The following is a 16,137-nucleotide window of genomic DNA, read 5'->3' as shown; positions in this document are numbered from 1 at the left end:
AAATAAGAACCCTATGCATGGAACATAGGTGTCTAAATGTCCTTAAGAATTTAGAGCTTCTACAAGATGGATAGCTGAGTAGTTCAAGGATAAAATACAAGAGTGCCCTCAATTCAAAGCTGCAAACATGAAAAAGATATTAGAACATGATTTGAAGGTTAATGTCATCTTACACAAGTGGAAGAGCGCTAAAAAGATTACCATGGAGGAGTTGGAAGGTAGCTACTGAGATGAGTTTTGGAAATTGGAAGCTTACGGTGAAGGATTTAGACATTCAAACCCAAGGACTGATGTGAAGATGGATATGAGTAAAGATGCACTTCAAGAAGGTAAGAAGGTTTTTAGTAAATTATATATATGTTGGAATGCATCTAAGGTAATTTATTTAATTTTTCATATAATTTTTCCTTAATTTCTAGTGATTTCCCATTATTTAATGTTTGTAATTGTTGGACAAGTTGGATGAAAAGTAGGTTGTAGGCCAGTTATTAGCCTTGATGGTACATTTTTTTAGGGGAAATGCAAAAGGCTTAATACTTTCACCAGTAGGAGTAGGGCAAATGAGTCTCTTTATTCTATCACCATTGGGTTGACACAAAAAGAGAATATCATCAACTTCTAATGTTTGCATAAGTCACTAGACTTTGGAGATGGTTCAAATTTAAATATTATGTCTGAAATGCAAAAGATGAAGTTATTTGTATTTATGGTTCTTTTTCTTGATGGTTATTTATTTAAAATTTAATTTATGTATGTAATGGTTATTTTTTAAATTTATAAGATCTATTTGTAATGCTTCTTCACTGATACGGATTGCAAGAAAGAGTGACACAAGTTTTTCCCCACGTTGAGCATAGGTTATGTGCCAGATACATTTTGCTAATTGGAGCAAGAGGTGGAGGGGACCCGTACTGAAGAAAAAGTTCTTCTTATATGCTTGGAATGCACATGAAAAGCAATTTCATGACAACTTGAAGGTGATTGGAGGTTTTAATAAGGAAGCTACTGAAGCTTTAGTAAGTTATGCTGTACCAAATTGGGTTAGGGCTCATTTCACATTTAGGTGTCAAGGTGAATGGTAGACAACGACATTAGTGAAAGCTTTAATGCCTGGATAGTCAGTTTTTTTCCCCCCTGCTTGTTATTGGAATGTGTGATAGCATTAGGGTGAAGTTGATGAATAAATGGGCTAATAATAAGACAAACATTGAGTGAAGTACTCATCGTTTTACGTTCACTCTGCACCATAAACGAACAAGAACAGCTTCACAATTGTGCATCTTACACTAGCCCTGTACTTAAAATTGTTCATGACTTGACATTCTTTAGTTGTATTTCTAGTTTGCGGGTTAAGTTGTGCATTGTTAGGTTCACAACAATTGCATAAACATAACTTTATTTTTCATGTGAACAAAAGGCCAGTACAAGACCAATGTTTGAACAACAACAATAAACCTGTGATTTTTAATAAATTTGCTATACTGCAAAAAGCAAAATTCAAGCCGAGAAGGCCAATATCATATGTACAAAAGAACTATAATATTAACACACGTTTATGAGAGTCTCTGAGGATCACCAGCATCACTGGAAATTGACGGTACTAACTTGACTGGGGTCAATCACAATCCCCTCCACTGGCTCTGACCGCCGGCGACTTCGACGTCTTGTTAAGGCTGGAGAAGCAGATAGTTCAACACTAGGAGGTACTGGAATTTCCCGTGAGTGTCCAGCAATGCAAAGGGAACCAGTATCATCTTGCTCCCAATATACTTCCACCATAATCCCTCTGGGGTTTTCAGCTGATTCAGTCCCTGGAATCCCCACAAACCTTGCTCCCACAGGTATCTGAATGATTATCATTAAAGGTCAGCAGGTTAGGATCAGGATTCAGGAGTGACAGCTGTAACTCAATAAGTTATTTAAGCTTTAGCGCAAAACATGGAGGCCGGACCACTTGAGAGGTTGATTTTTTTATCCTCAAACTTTTGTGCCTAGAGATGTGCACTAATTATCCGATAAAAACGTTAAACAGCCCAGATCTTCTGACCTGTCATTCAGTTGAAGCAAGAAGAGAGAGAAAGCGAGAGACAGAGAGATAGTGATCCCTTTTGTCTTTGAAAGGTTCGTAGAGATCAGTTTCACTCCTCATTCTCTCTCTCTTTTCACTTCAAAAAAATCCTACTCAAACTTCCACAATCTAGATCAACATAGAAATCTAAGGGTAGAAAAGTACAGCTCTCATGAAGCCAAACTTTACAGCAACAGAATACAGTGGCACTCACCTTAACAGATTCACCAGAAGTCAAAGTCAGAGTTACCAAGCTCCCTTCAGCTGCAGCACTTTCTAGCTCTGCTTGTCTTGCAATATTCAAGAAAACCTCTTCAAGAGTTGCAAGACCAAGCTGGATGTCAGATATGCCAAATTCTTCTTCTCTATCTTGGAGTTCCTCAAAAAATTTCTGTTTGAGAAGCAATAGGAAAATAAGTCCCTTAAAAAATGGAACACATATTTTACGAAACAACTTATCCAGAAACATTGTGTTATGGCTTATGACTCACGGGGTGTTTCTTCTCATTTCTCAATTCTCATTGCATGTAAGGCAACCTTGGCCTCCTTCAGATTGATGTTACATGTTTTTTTAATAACAAAAATGATGCCATATCAAATTGATTTGGCATAAAGACACGTATTTAATGTCTATCAAGAATTGTCAGTACAGGAGTTATTCTTAACCTTATCATAGGAATCTTCATATAACACACCATAAATTGCCTTCCCTATCAAGTAAGTTGTCATCACTAATTGCCACTGAGGAAAGGAATAATCACACAGTCGATAGTTTAAAGCAGACTAAAAAAAGGTCATCACGACCCAAGCGAGTGCACTGGCATAAACAAGAGAACTACAAAGAAACATGTTCCCGTTTTGATCAGTAATTGACCAACAGTTAGATTCAACCCTTGGTGAAAAAACGGATTAAAAGGTAACAGGAATAAAATCCACAACAAGGAAGCTTACCATCAAGAGACCCTCTCTATCATGAGGAATCACATAAGTTAAGTAGGCACTGTTCTCTTCCTTTGGTATCACATCTAAATTCTGTCAAATTATTTCAAGGGTCAAAGATCAATCCCTCACAGGTCAAATATATAATTAATTATCATAGTTATTCAACTTACATTCTTAAAGAATTGCTTCACTGTCTCATGATTTATTGTAGAAGTTGCATCTCTATTGGCAGGACTTTGTTCAAAATTGTTTCCATGGAAGCTGATGTTAGCTATAAAACCAGTACCAAAGCGTGATTTCAACCGGATTGACGTGCCAATGCAGCGAAGTCGTCCTTTCGCCATGATTCCAATGCGGTCACTTAGAATGTCTGCCTCTTCCATAGAGTGTGTTGTAAGGACAATAGCACGCCCCCGTTTTGCATTTTCAATTATGTCCCACACATGCCTCCTTGTTATTGGATCCATGCCAGTTGTCTAAACATTAAATCAAATGAAAAATCTAAAAAACAAGTCGGTAGAGCTTCTAAAACTGGCAGGAAATATCTAGCATGCATACCGGTTCATCCATAATGACTAGCTTAGGATCACCAATCAGGGATATGGCCACACTAAGACGGCGTTTCATCCCCCCACTGTAACTTCCAGCTCTCACTTTGGCTGACTCTATTAGTCTCACTTCTGCTAATGACTCCTGAGTAATCTATATTTTTCAGAATAACTTGAATTAAAAGGAAGGAGAACCAAATCCTGTTATTGTTTATACTCTATGCGCTACCTTTGCAAATAGATTCAGGTGAGGCAAAGTAAAAACATCTTCAGTATGAAATAAGTACAGGATAAAAGGAACATACTGATTTGATAGAAGTTGGGGGAAGGCCCTTAATGCTAGCAAAGAGATGGAGGTGCTCTTGACCAGACAATGCATCCCATAAGATATCAAACTGTGAATGGCAAAACCCAATAAAGGATCAACCAGACTTTCAATGAGATGGAAAAGTCATTGCAGTTGAAAATCATATCATGTTTCTTGAATGTCGTTCCAAGAAATGTGGTATAATTTCAAGCATGCCTGCATGCAACGAACACATAGAGATACAAAGAGAGAGATAATAAGAGAGATGCAAGCACCTGGGGACATACGCCTATAAGCTTTTGAATATTTGACATGCCGGTGGAGCTTCTTATGGAATGTCCATATATCAATGCTGTTAAGTAGGAAATTGAGAGTGTCAATAAAGTCTTGTTAACTATTTAACAACGTTGATCAATGATCAAAATATGGTATGTGAGAGAGAGAGACACAGAGAGAGAGAGAGATAATATCACCATCTCCATCAGTGGCTGGAGTTATCCCAGTCAAACAATTAATAACAGTAGTTTTCCCAGCTCCATTGGGTCCCAGAAGACAAAACAACTGGTCCTTTGCAAAATTGACCCATAAGCCCTGAAAGTAATTTGCAGATTGCAATCATAATTGGCAAAGCATTGCCATCATAACATTGGTAACACTCATCGACAAATCAATTACAATCTTCATATGCATTGGAAAATGTGACATTGTGAAATTAAAATAGAAAGTAAAAGTAAAAAGATCACTACAGAGGGGGGAAAGGGAAAAAGGCATATTATTAACTGTGATCCAGAAAAGAACTCAAGTGAGAATACTCTTGCATGTTCCTATTGTGTGTATAAGATAAGGATAGTTCGTGCAGAACAAGCAGAATAGGAAGGGGAAGAGAGGTAAATTTGGGAGAGTGCACAAAAAATGGGGGGAGAATTGTAAAGAAAGAGAGAAATCAGAGAACAGGACTCAATAATAACCCCAAGCGCCCCACAATAAATTCGAAGTCTATCTAACCGAAGTGGAGTAAACCCAAACCTAACTTGACAGTACAAATCATAAACTGACATTAGTCCATATAAATAATATTTCCATCCCGCCATACTTATTCCACTCCTCCCTCATACTCCCTTTTTTATTTAAAAAGAAGAAGAATAGAACAAAACCATCTAAGAGTACTGAAATATTGGAGTGACTGATTGAAAGAAACCACATGCAAAATTAAAATCATTGCACAAAAACAGAGGAAGGGAAAGGTATTTCTACTAGAGTGCCCAAATATGGCAGAATAAAATGTTAAAAGTAAATCCTTCACCTTAACAGCATCGTAAGAAGCAGTTCTTTTGCATTTACAGCAGCAACCAATGTTCAATGCACCAGGATATGTCTTTGCAAGGCCACGTATCTGGACAGCGACATTTGGGTCTACCATACCTTCTGCTGCTTGCTGCTTTACAATGTTTTCCTCTTCAAGGACATCTTCATCATCTGGTGTGATATACTCTTGTGGCGGGACTGAACCTACACAACTACAAACCCCGCCCTCTACACATAAATGGAAAAAGGAGTACTAGATTAGTCAAAAAAAAAAAAAGCTGGGAAGAAAGAAATAAATAGAACCAGCAAAATTTCAAGTTCTATCACCTCTCACTTTATCTCCTCCTTTTCCCATCCAATATCTGGGGTTTAGAAAGTAGAAGACTGATTTCCTCACACCAGATGCATTTGGAATTATGTTATCAAAGTAGATAGCCAGAATAAACCACAGAAAGAATGTACCCAACAGCCACATATAAATATCATTCTGTCAATGAAAGGAAATAACAGTAACTGTTAAGGAAATGACACGAGTGAAACAGGACAAATGAAGAACCATAGAAACCAAATGGGAATAGCTAATTTTTTGAAGCAATATTTCAGGTGCTGGAACATAGAGGTCAAATTAATGCATACAATTGTTATGAAACAATCCTCATCGTTTGGAGCACATTTTCCCCGTTTACTCCATCTAACACCATCGTCTTCAGGAGTGGAAGTTGCTTTTGCAAGCACGTTTAGACCTTGAGCAAACGGATTTGGTGGGAAAAATGACCAGACGATTCGGAAAGCCTGGGAAGTGTCATTATCATATGGATATCCTGCTTGTACAACAATCTGCATATAGAACAATAATAAACAAAAAGAAGATGAGTGTCTTTCATTCCATCCTGTCAATAATCCTTATCTAGAATGTTAAGAAAGACCCTTGCCTGAGTCAAAAACCCAATAATAAATATGGAGAATCCCATTGTTGTGGCTGAAGATGATTTACGAATGAAAGAAGATAGCATGAAGGCAAATCCTGTCTAGAATCGAAAGTAAAGAAGGATGACATTATTGTACCTCAAAAACACAAAGGAAAGCATCCACAATATAACACAGAAATAACAATGAATTAACAGACACTCAAATGGTGAATTAGAGAATTCCAGGAAAAATTCTTACCATGCTGAGTTCAAAAAGGAAGAACAGAAAAAACATGACCGCGAAACTGTTTTTCAAGAAAACGTCAAATTGAAACATCATTCCGAAAAGAACAATGAGAAGGGACGATATAAGTGTAATAACTGCCTCCCAGGTAATCCAGGATAACCAATAAGCGGAGTCATAGAGGCCCATCATCATCATTGCCTGAGCCAATAAAAGGATGAATATAACGACAGTTCTGGTTAGAAAAACATGTCTCCTTCAAACGGAGATAAACTTGAAGTGTTGGTATGTCTATACCTGACGAAGTTTATTTTCTTTTTCCGTCACCAGAGAGCCCATCTGAAGAACAAAGTTAAACATGGCGATTGCAAGGAAAAATGCTGGACCTATTGAACCCACTGTTGAGAAATATTCTATGGCAGGGTGTGCAAATTCTTTGAAAGAAAAGCTCCAGCTGAAGGATGGGTCTGATTTTTATCAACTCGTCAGATAGAACACAAATGTTTTAGATTATCATTCATTCAAGAAAGATTGGTGATTGATCCTAAGAACAATAACAATGAATATTAATTTATACCTCCAATCAGGTATCTAGCAATTTCACGCTCCGCAGCAAGCTGAAGTGGGAGTTGAAAAGCAAAAGTGGGGTCTTCATAGTGCCCTCGCTTTTGTATAAAGGTTGAATTTGTCTGCACACCATAGCCAATGACAGTCGCATTTTTTTCGGTGAAATGCAGAGCACCTGGACAACGCAAAGGATTCTTGAAAAGCCAGTCATCCACTTCAGCCCCATTGCTAAAGGATATAACCTACGCAAAGGGAAAGTGAATGGTTAAATGAATTCAATTCTCCTTTTGTTTGCGACCGACAGAATCAGGTGTCTCGCAAGACGTGCTTTCAGACAGGATATCACTTGCGAAAACAAATATCATTAAAAATATCAAATTAAGCCTAAATAGAGCCAACTTTCACAGGAATACCAAAAATCAAAGCGAAAATTAAAAGAAGAAATCATTCGTAATTCGTACCTTAGCGGGGGGGATGGGCCGGCCAGGATTGTTAGCCATGATACGACCAACAATGGTCTGAAATTTGGGATTCCCATTTCCGCTCCAAGCGAAATCATAGCAAGGAAGCTTAACGAAGAACTTTTCCTCACAGGGAGTAATCGGAGGCGAGAGCAACGGGTCAGGATCGGTGACGCTCTCGTTAACCGTGGACGAGGAGTAGCGAGCCTGAATGGCCCTGTCAATGGCGAATATAAGAAACAAGAAGAAGAGAGGAGAGAGGAGTTGAAGGAACGAAGCCTTCCTGTTCCGCCATGAGAGCAAGAAATTCTTCTTCAAAAGCGCTGTGTATTGTTGCAAAAGCAGGGGAAAACTGCTCTGCAAATTCATGTCGTTGAAGACAAAGAAGAAGAACCTTTTCTCCTCGTTTACTTTAGTTGAGGCAGCCGTGGTGTGGTGTGGGTTTTATATATCGTACTCTCCAAGTCTTCACTAATAACTATGCTTTTGTGAGAATTGAATTAACTAATTGAAAACGTTTTTGGCTTTTTTTTTTTAAAAAAAAAAAAACCTTGACAATTTGCACGCGCTTTTGCGCCTTACAAACAAATCCTTGAGCGCGGCTTTACTGCTGACTAGGATGTTGATGTGGACATGTTTGGCCTTGGCTTCTCTTAAATACGAGCAGTTAAATATCGAGCCACGTCATTGTCTTTCTGGCCTACTCAATGGCTAATGCCAGTAGAATTTTAATTCAATTTTTTCGTTTAAAAATATAAGTTATCCTTAATTAAATTATACTTTTAATAAGTTAATTAATTATATTTAAATTAATATTATTTTTTACATTTATTTTTATTTAAACCAACGTCTCATTTAAAAGCAAATGGTTAAATGGTTTATTTATTAAAAATATTTTTAAAAAAACTTACTAATTATACATTAAAAAATTATAAATGCTTTAAAATTTTTTCACATATAGCTTTTAAAAAATTACTTTATATTTTTTAATTAAAAGAGTATATAATATATGATATATTTATAATAACCATATTCTTCGCAAGCTACAAAATATAAAGAGTTAAAGAGTAATTTAACCTCAAAATTATAGATCTTGGAACTTTCGAGACCTTAAAATTTTTTATTTGTGCAATTTTTTTTCAATTTTAAAAAATGATGTAATATCATCGTTATGATTATTTAAAGTTAATTTTAATAATTAGTTAATAAAAAAGTCTAAAAAGTATAGAAAATAACTCAAAAATGGCAAACAATAATCCAAAAATAACTAACAAAATATTCTTTGTCATTTTCTTTAATTTTTAAAATATTTTTATATCAATAACTAATAGTCAAAGTTAATTATTTTGTTTATGACAGAAAAATATTGTATTATTTTTAAAAATTGAAGTGAAACTTTATACTAAAAATAAATTGAATGTCTCAAATATTCTTAAACCTATAATTCAAGAGTTAAATTATCATTTAACCTTAATATAAAACTACATTATTTTACCCTTGTCTCATATATAATATAAGCTACATGGTGTATTTTGAGAACTCTATCATTAATGCAGTAAATAAAGGTAAAATCTGAAATAGTTGAATTTTTTTTTAAGATGGATAATAAAAATAATTTTTCTCAACATGTATGAAATTATTATAAATTATATATTAGATATTGAATTGAAACTATGGATAGAACAGCAATTATAAGCAAATAATTTTATTTTAGACAATAGATACTCCTTCCATTTAAAAATATAAGATATTTTTAATTGAGTTTCACCTCTAAATAAAGTAATTACTTATTTTTAAATTAACTCTATCTTTTTATATTTACTCCTATTAAATATTCCATGATAAATATAAAGTCACTATTAATAAGGATACTTTTAAAAAAAAGATAATAATTACACTTAAAAAAATTAAAAATATCTTATATTTTTAATATATAATTTTTTAAAATATTTTTTATTGAAGGAAGTACATGTTTAAAGATAATTTATCTGAAAAAATTTTGCAATTTTTAAATTGAAATGCAGTTTTCTCAATTTCTTGCACCTTAAGGAAGCAACATCAGCCACGACATCATACGGACTACTCTGACCATTGGTTTTAAAATTCAGTTATTCTACCTGAACCGTTGAATGTCATAAAAATTAAACTCTGTTCATAACCCAAATTGTTCAAAACATGTGACATCAGGCAAAATCATTATTAAATCCAAACTTGAAAGCAATCAAGGCAAACTTCACAACACCCCACCCACCCTTTTTAACTACTTATTCTTTTTATATTTTTAAATCACTCTCATGTCTTGTTAGAACTAAAAAAAAATCTAAATTTTATTAATTATATTTACTTTTATTCTATTAAATATACATATTTTAAAAATAAAATAATCCAGTATTTAATAACTTTTTCAATAGTCAATAGAAATAAAAGGATAAAAATGAACACAAAAATTATTGAGTTATTAAATAAATAAAATCAAAACAAATAATCTCTCATTCTCATGTAAGTATAAGACTAATGGAATATTTGTTTTTTTTTTTTTGTTTAATGTTTCCACCGAGTTAAAGAACTATGAATTCACTTTCAAAACGTTGGGGACCGTAACTAGCTATTCAATGAGCATACTTTTTAATTTTGTCTCAGGCAAACCACTTGTCAGTATTTTAGATGCCGCTGAAATGGCTTAGATCATTGAAATATTAACCTGTTTTTATAATACAGAGGAAGCATCTTCCATGCGATCAGGGACGAAACCAGAAACCAATACAAGGGGACATACATCAAAAACTGCTTAAATATGGGGGAGCCAACACTTATTTTTACATTTTCTTACAAGTAAAATTCTAAAAAATTTCTAAAAAAATTCCTAGGAACCAAGGAATTATTAGCTTGTCTGTAATGTACCTGCTCTTTGACACACAAACAGAGCAAGAATGCAAATACGCCTGCCATGGCTTTTTTTTTTTTTTTGGAATAAACAAAGTTTAGATGGTTTAAATTTCAATAACTAATGGGGGTCATAACACTTATTATAGAGATATTTACAAGTATCGCCAATTAATAAAATTCTTGTATCAATGGCAGAATTTGGTCTCATTATATTACAAATTATAATTTAAATTCTTAGTAGCTGGAATTTAAATTATGCAATGCATGGTTTGCTATCAACACATGGTTTTCTTTGTTTAAAAGAGTTGAACTATATGTTTTTGTTTTACATGTTAAAAAAAATCACCCCAAGTGTTATATCACACACTCTCTGTTTAAAAATATAAGACATTTTTAATCGAATCTCATCCCCTAATAAAGTAGTTACCTACTTTTAAACTAATCATATCTTTTTATATTTATTCCTATTAAACACTGTACAATAAATATAAAGTCAATTATCAATAGGGGTATTTTTAAAAAAAGATAATGATTATACCTCAAAAAAATTAAAAATATCTTATATTTTTTAACATTTAATTCTTTAAAAAATATTTTATATTTTTATACAGAGGAAGTATAATAAAATGAAAGATATTCACGTTGAGTTTAAGTATTGTCAACCAGGACAAGCAGAAATTCAAGGAGACAAAGATCTTTGTTTCCAAGAAATTTCTCAATCCTCTCAAGGAAAGTTCAAAAAGCCGAAGAAGAGCAGAAAACTATGGATGTTTCCACGTGGAAATTATAAAATCAAACTTCCACAGGATGTAGGGGCAGCACATGCGGATCTGGTTTCATATGCTAATTTTCCGTGGCTACGAACTTATAGTTAAAGGTAAAAATAAATCAAGTTCCTGTCAAAGGTCTTCATTATGTCTACTTTAAGCTCAACTCAACTTATTTATTAAATAAATTTAAGTTAAGTTTAAACTTTTAATTAAATTTATTTAATTAAATAAGTTAAATCTATTTTCTTAAGACCTAACATATGAACTCAACAAATTAGCCTATTTTCATATGTATATATATATATATGATATGATATATCACACACATCAATTTTATTATTTAATTTTTAATCAATCTATGCTTTTTTATTTCTAGTTATGTTTTCAATTTGATTATATTTATATATTAATTTTAATGTCATCACTTTATTATTATATTGTATTGTAGTTGGTAGGTCATTTTAATTATTACCTATTATAATTAATAAATCAAATTATATATTATATGCTAATAGTTTTAAAGTATATTTGAGATATTTAAAACTAAAATGCGAGCTTATTTAAAATACTTACTTTTAAATAGCTTACAGGCCAGGCTTTATGTAGGTCAAACTTGAGCCATGAGAAAAGTCTGATACAGGCTTCAAATTAGGCTCAAGCCTCTGACTGACTTTACAAGATCAGGCCTATTTGATTAAAATTTAACTCAGCCTAACCTATTTTCACCCATATTTATGATTGATCTAGCAGCACTACAAAATTCAAAAACAAAAAATAAGAGTCATTTCTCAAGGACCAATTTTGATTTTTTTTTGGCTTTAATTTAAGTTAATCAATCCATCTTTGTATTCCATATACTTGCTTTTAAATAGGAGCCTATGCTTCAAACTTTGTTTTTTTTTTTTTAAAAGAAAATTATAATGGGGTCCTATAAAAGAGACTTAAATACAACCAGATCCCACGAATAAAAAAAATTATTTTAAAGTCTCTTAGTTCTTAGGGGTGAATAATTTTGGAACTAAAATGACTCATTTACCCTTAGATGATTAAAAGGGGGAAAACAAAGGAAAGAGAAAAGAGGGTGTGATGGAGGCAAGAGTAGCTAAGGGTATATCTCGCGATCGTCTTTTAAATGAGTTGTGGTAGGATCATCTTATCACTAAAAGGTGAACACATTCTTGCGATCATCTTTAGTTTAAGGTGGTTAGGAGTTTGTGAAAGAAGAAGGCCGACGTTCAAACCTTCTTGCACTCAGCTTTGAGCTTTAAAGAATCTGATAGCATGACCTCAAGGAACTAGGTAAATGATGATATTGGTTTGCATGTACTCCCTGTTAATCATTTAATCTAGTATTTTATTATTTATTGGTAGAATTGGGTTGTCTCTTTTTCTCCTTATGAGTATATTAGTCATGGTGGTTTCTCTCTCCCTCTCTCTCTTGATCAGTACATCTATAATAGGTTGTCACTGGCCTTGTATTAGTAATAGTATATTCAAGAATCTAGTATTACTTAGTTGAACTGATAAGTCTGTTATGAGATAGTAAGATGTATTGTTAATAGCTAAAGTATAAGTTATCAATATGCTATGCATAGTTGTCAATATGCTGTGTATAGTGCCAAGTTGATAATATCTTATATGTGTTGTTAATAGATGAAGCCTAAGTTGGCAATATGCTATGGATAGTTGTCAATATATTGTATGTAGTACAAATTGACAATATCTTGTATGTGTTGTTAATATCTTAAGCATAAGTTATCAATATGTTATGTATGGTGCAAGTTGACATGAAAGATGGCTAGTAGTTATGCAAAACATCTATTATATTTTTTGCATATAGGAGGAAAAATTATATATGATGGCCAAGGTAGTATATAATATTTGTATAGAGTGTAAGAACAAGAAGTATAAAGGAAGGGATAATTTATGAAGATTTGAGAATAATGTTATCATCAATTATAGAGTGTTAAAGCAATGGAAGTGAGACAAAGTTCACATTTAACATTGACAAAGGCATACTTATATATCTTTTTAATGATAATGAAGTAGAACATTTAATTAAGTACAATGAAAAAATTGGACATGTATATATAGTTGTAAATGAAAATGACACTACACAAGTATCAATAGATGACCTAACTAAATACAAACATGTGCAAGTTATGTTAATTGTTTTCGTCAACATAGATAATATTAAAATGTAGTATTAATAACGTGTTTGGATTGTAATTTTTTGCAGGATAAATAATCTATTAAAAGGTTCGAGGAGAGACACTTTATCTCTACCTAATTTGTATACTGAGATTGAAGATTCACTATTAGAATGTGCTATATAAATGGTCCCTACGCAAATACTTGAAATGAATTCAGTGGAAATAGAAGGACTTGTTTGTAGGTAAGAGCCAAATGTTTACCAATACAGTAGCTTTTAGACAAACTTTGTACAAAAATAGCATTGAGCATAAGTTTTCATACAAATTTAAGAAGAACGATATGAAAAAGATTGTTGCTAAGTGCAAAGTTAAGGGCTATTCACAAAATAATGCAACATATTCAATAAGGAAACATAGTAAGTTTCTTAGGGTAACAAAATTCAATAGTGATCACATTTGCAGTGCATAGGACAAGCTTATTATTTAGCACTAATCATGGCTAGATTTAACATCACACTAATGCAAAATAAAATTTTAATGACATATTTTTTGCCACAATTTATCAAAAAATTATAGTAATATTTAAGCAAGTAGCTTGTTCATAATTAAATTAAAAAGTATATCATTTATGGCATAGTTCTTAGACCAACTGTCACCATAAATGCTTATCAGAAATATTAAATAAAATTAAATATTTTAATTAATTAATTAATTAGAATATTGCTTAAATTTTTATTACATAAATGTAATTAATTTAGAAAATAATTATAATAAAATAAATTATTATTCTTAATATTTTTTATTAATTAAATAATATTTAAGACAAATTAATTGTCATCACTTCCTCAGCTCCCATTTATTCTTCTTTCCTTCTCATAGCTCATTGCCTGTGGCCCCTAGCTTCCGTCACCCCAAGCTCTCCATTGCCTATAGTTGTTGTTGCCACCAAAGCATTGATCGTAACTGCTGTTGCCTCTAGCTAGTGTTGCCTATCAGCTCCCCTCACCGCCACACCCTAGGTATTTTCTTTTGCAATTTTTTAGCTTTTTTTTTACTTAATTATGTTTTAGCTTCAAAAAATTTATTTTTTTTGCTATTTTTTATGTCCTTTTCTTTCTTTTTTTTTAATTTGTTTGTTGGGATAAATTTGGAACCCCAATGTCATAAATTATATTATTGGTTGTTAATTAGAGTTGATAATTATTAAAATGCCAATTGAGATTTGCTTGAATTGATTAAATTAAGAGTTTAATGCTCGAAAAATCTCAATATATAAGTTGTTATACTGCCAATTTTTTTTTAAATTTTCATGATATCGATTTCTTTAAGTTTAGTATAATTTATATGTTGAAGTTAAATCATTGATATTTGTTAAAATTTGTTGAAATTGGTGTTTTAGTGAGGTTAAATAGAATAATATATTCTAATTATTGACAATTCAATTGAGATGTGCTTAAATTGATCGAATTGAGGGATTTAGTGCCTCAAAGATCTTCCTTTATAAATTGTTATGATGCCAAAATTATAAATTATAAATTATTTGTTGATATTTAAAATAAGTAATGATGAATCGCAGTTGGATAGATGCTTTGTGAACAAGTGATGAATATGAGAGAGGGGTAGATCAATTATTAGAATTTGTAAAGAATAATGTTCCTAATAGTAAAGGATTGTTCTATTGTCCTTGTGTTAAGTGTTTGAATGGGTTGTAATGAAGTCTTGTGGAGATTAAGGATCACCTAATTTGTTTTAGTTTCTACAAAGTGTATAGACAGCGTCTATTACATGGTAAATCTATAAAATGTAATATACCACAGGTTCAGAATGATGATATGGATTCTAGTGATCAAATAAAGGATATATTATGTGATATTGGCATTGAAGTTGTTGAGAAGGTGCACAAATATGATAGCTTGTATAATAATTCAAAAATGCCTTTGTATCTAGGGTGTACAAAATATATGTGACTAACATCAATATTAAAGCTGTTCAACTTGAAAGCGAGATATGGGTGGAGCAATAAGAGTTTCACATAGTTGTTTAAATTGTTGAAAGAGATGCTTCCAGAAGTTAATACACTTTCGAGTAGTTACTATGAGGTAAAAAAATATTATGTCCAATGGGTTTTAGATACTAAAAGATATATACTTGCCTCAATAACTATATATTGTACAAAAATGATACATGCTTGCCCTAACAACAAGTGGCTAAAATATGATGGGGATCGGTGGAAGGATTTTAAGTCCAAACTTACTAAAAAATATGTGTTTCTCAAGAATAAGAATGAAAATGATGATAGTGACAATGATGGTAGTATGAAAAAACCTTGGAAGAAATATCCGTCCATTGATTATGAATGTGGATGAAATTTGTTCACAATAGACATGATTCCAAATTTTTGGTAAGTGAAAGAAGAATATGATAATTTATTTAGTATTAGTAAAAATTTATTTTTAACAAATACTTTTCATTATTTGTTAATAAGAAAAAGGTCAAAAAGATCAAGAGTGTAAAAAAAAAATATAATCATACTATATCTCGAGGAGGGTATGCATATACTTATGATATAATGAATCAAGAGAAGTGAATCAAACAGTTTCTTATATTGGAAAGATGATGTGTAAGCAAAAGATGTACTGGTTTTTACCAATTATTAAGAGGTATTAAATTTTAAATTCATCACTCAATTTATAAAAAATTTGCTTAATGATGTGATATTAATATATTGTAGTCATCATTGGATGCTTCCTATCATTTGCCCATATAAAAATACTATATACTGGTTTTGTTAATTACAAAGAAAAATAAGCAATGATATGAAGTCTTTAATTGAATTGTAAGTTTTTTGAATAATTTTATTTCATGTTATTAATAACATATATTTAATATTTTCTAACTGTGCATATTTAGTAAATAAATCTTTAGCAACATATTGAAAATCATTAGGAATGGTTGATAAGAAAAAAAATGAAATCAAG

At 32.1% G+C, this 16,137-nt stretch overlaps 1 protein-coding gene across 1 annotated transcript; it reads right to left on the bottom strand.

Annotated features, from left to right (window-relative positions):
- Positions 1 to 1,379: 1,379 nt before the first annotated feature.
- On the bottom strand, positions 1,380 to 7,774 carry LOC129309295 (ABC transporter A family member 2-like). Its single transcript, XM_054950810.1, has 16 exons — positions 7,351 to 7,774; positions 6,900 to 7,131; positions 6,620 to 6,789; positions 6,338 to 6,523; positions 6,103 to 6,198; positions 5,807 to 6,007; positions 5,498 to 5,657; positions 5,169 to 5,398; positions 4,339 to 4,456; positions 4,141 to 4,217; positions 3,864 to 3,953; positions 3,569 to 3,712; positions 3,181 to 3,486; positions 3,020 to 3,100; positions 2,283 to 2,459; positions 1,380 to 1,845 (listed from the first exon to the last, which is right to left on the bottom strand). The coding sequence occupies exons 1-16, from the start codon at positions 7,717 to 7,719 to the stop codon at positions 1,582 to 1,584; spliced, it is 2,901 nt and encodes a 966-aa protein (XP_054806785.1). The 5' UTR covers positions 7,720 to 7,774; the 3' UTR covers positions 1,380 to 1,581.
- Positions 7,775 to 16,137: the final 8,363 nt, after the last annotated feature.

This window comes from Prosopis cineraria, unplaced genomic scaffold (genome assembly GCF_029017545.1).
Source record: "Prosopis cineraria cultivar Desert tree isolate PC_DT_omini unplaced genomic scaffold, ASM2901754v1 PC4, whole genome shotgun sequence".
Lineage (NCBI taxonomy): Eukaryota > Viridiplantae > Streptophyta > Magnoliopsida > Fabales > Fabaceae > Prosopis > Prosopis cineraria.
This window is presented reverse-complemented; position numbering and strand designations above follow the sequence as displayed.

What these genes read in the sequence shown, in the direction of transcription:
- LOC129309295 (XM_054950810.1), bottom strand. Translation starts at nt 7,719, where the DNA reads ATGAATTTGCAGAGCAGTTTTCCCCTGCTTTTGCAACAATACACAGCG. An exon ending in TAGTCATTATGGATGAACCG is followed by an intron (nt 3,487 to 3,568) that starts GTATGCATGCTA and finishes TTTAATGTTTAG; the next exon opens with ACAACTGGCATGGATCCAAT. An exon ending in CTTCTGGTGAATCTGTTAAG is followed by an intron (nt 1,846 to 2,282) that starts GTGAGTGCCACT and finishes ATAATCATTCAG; the next exon opens with ATACCTGTGGGAGCAAGGTT.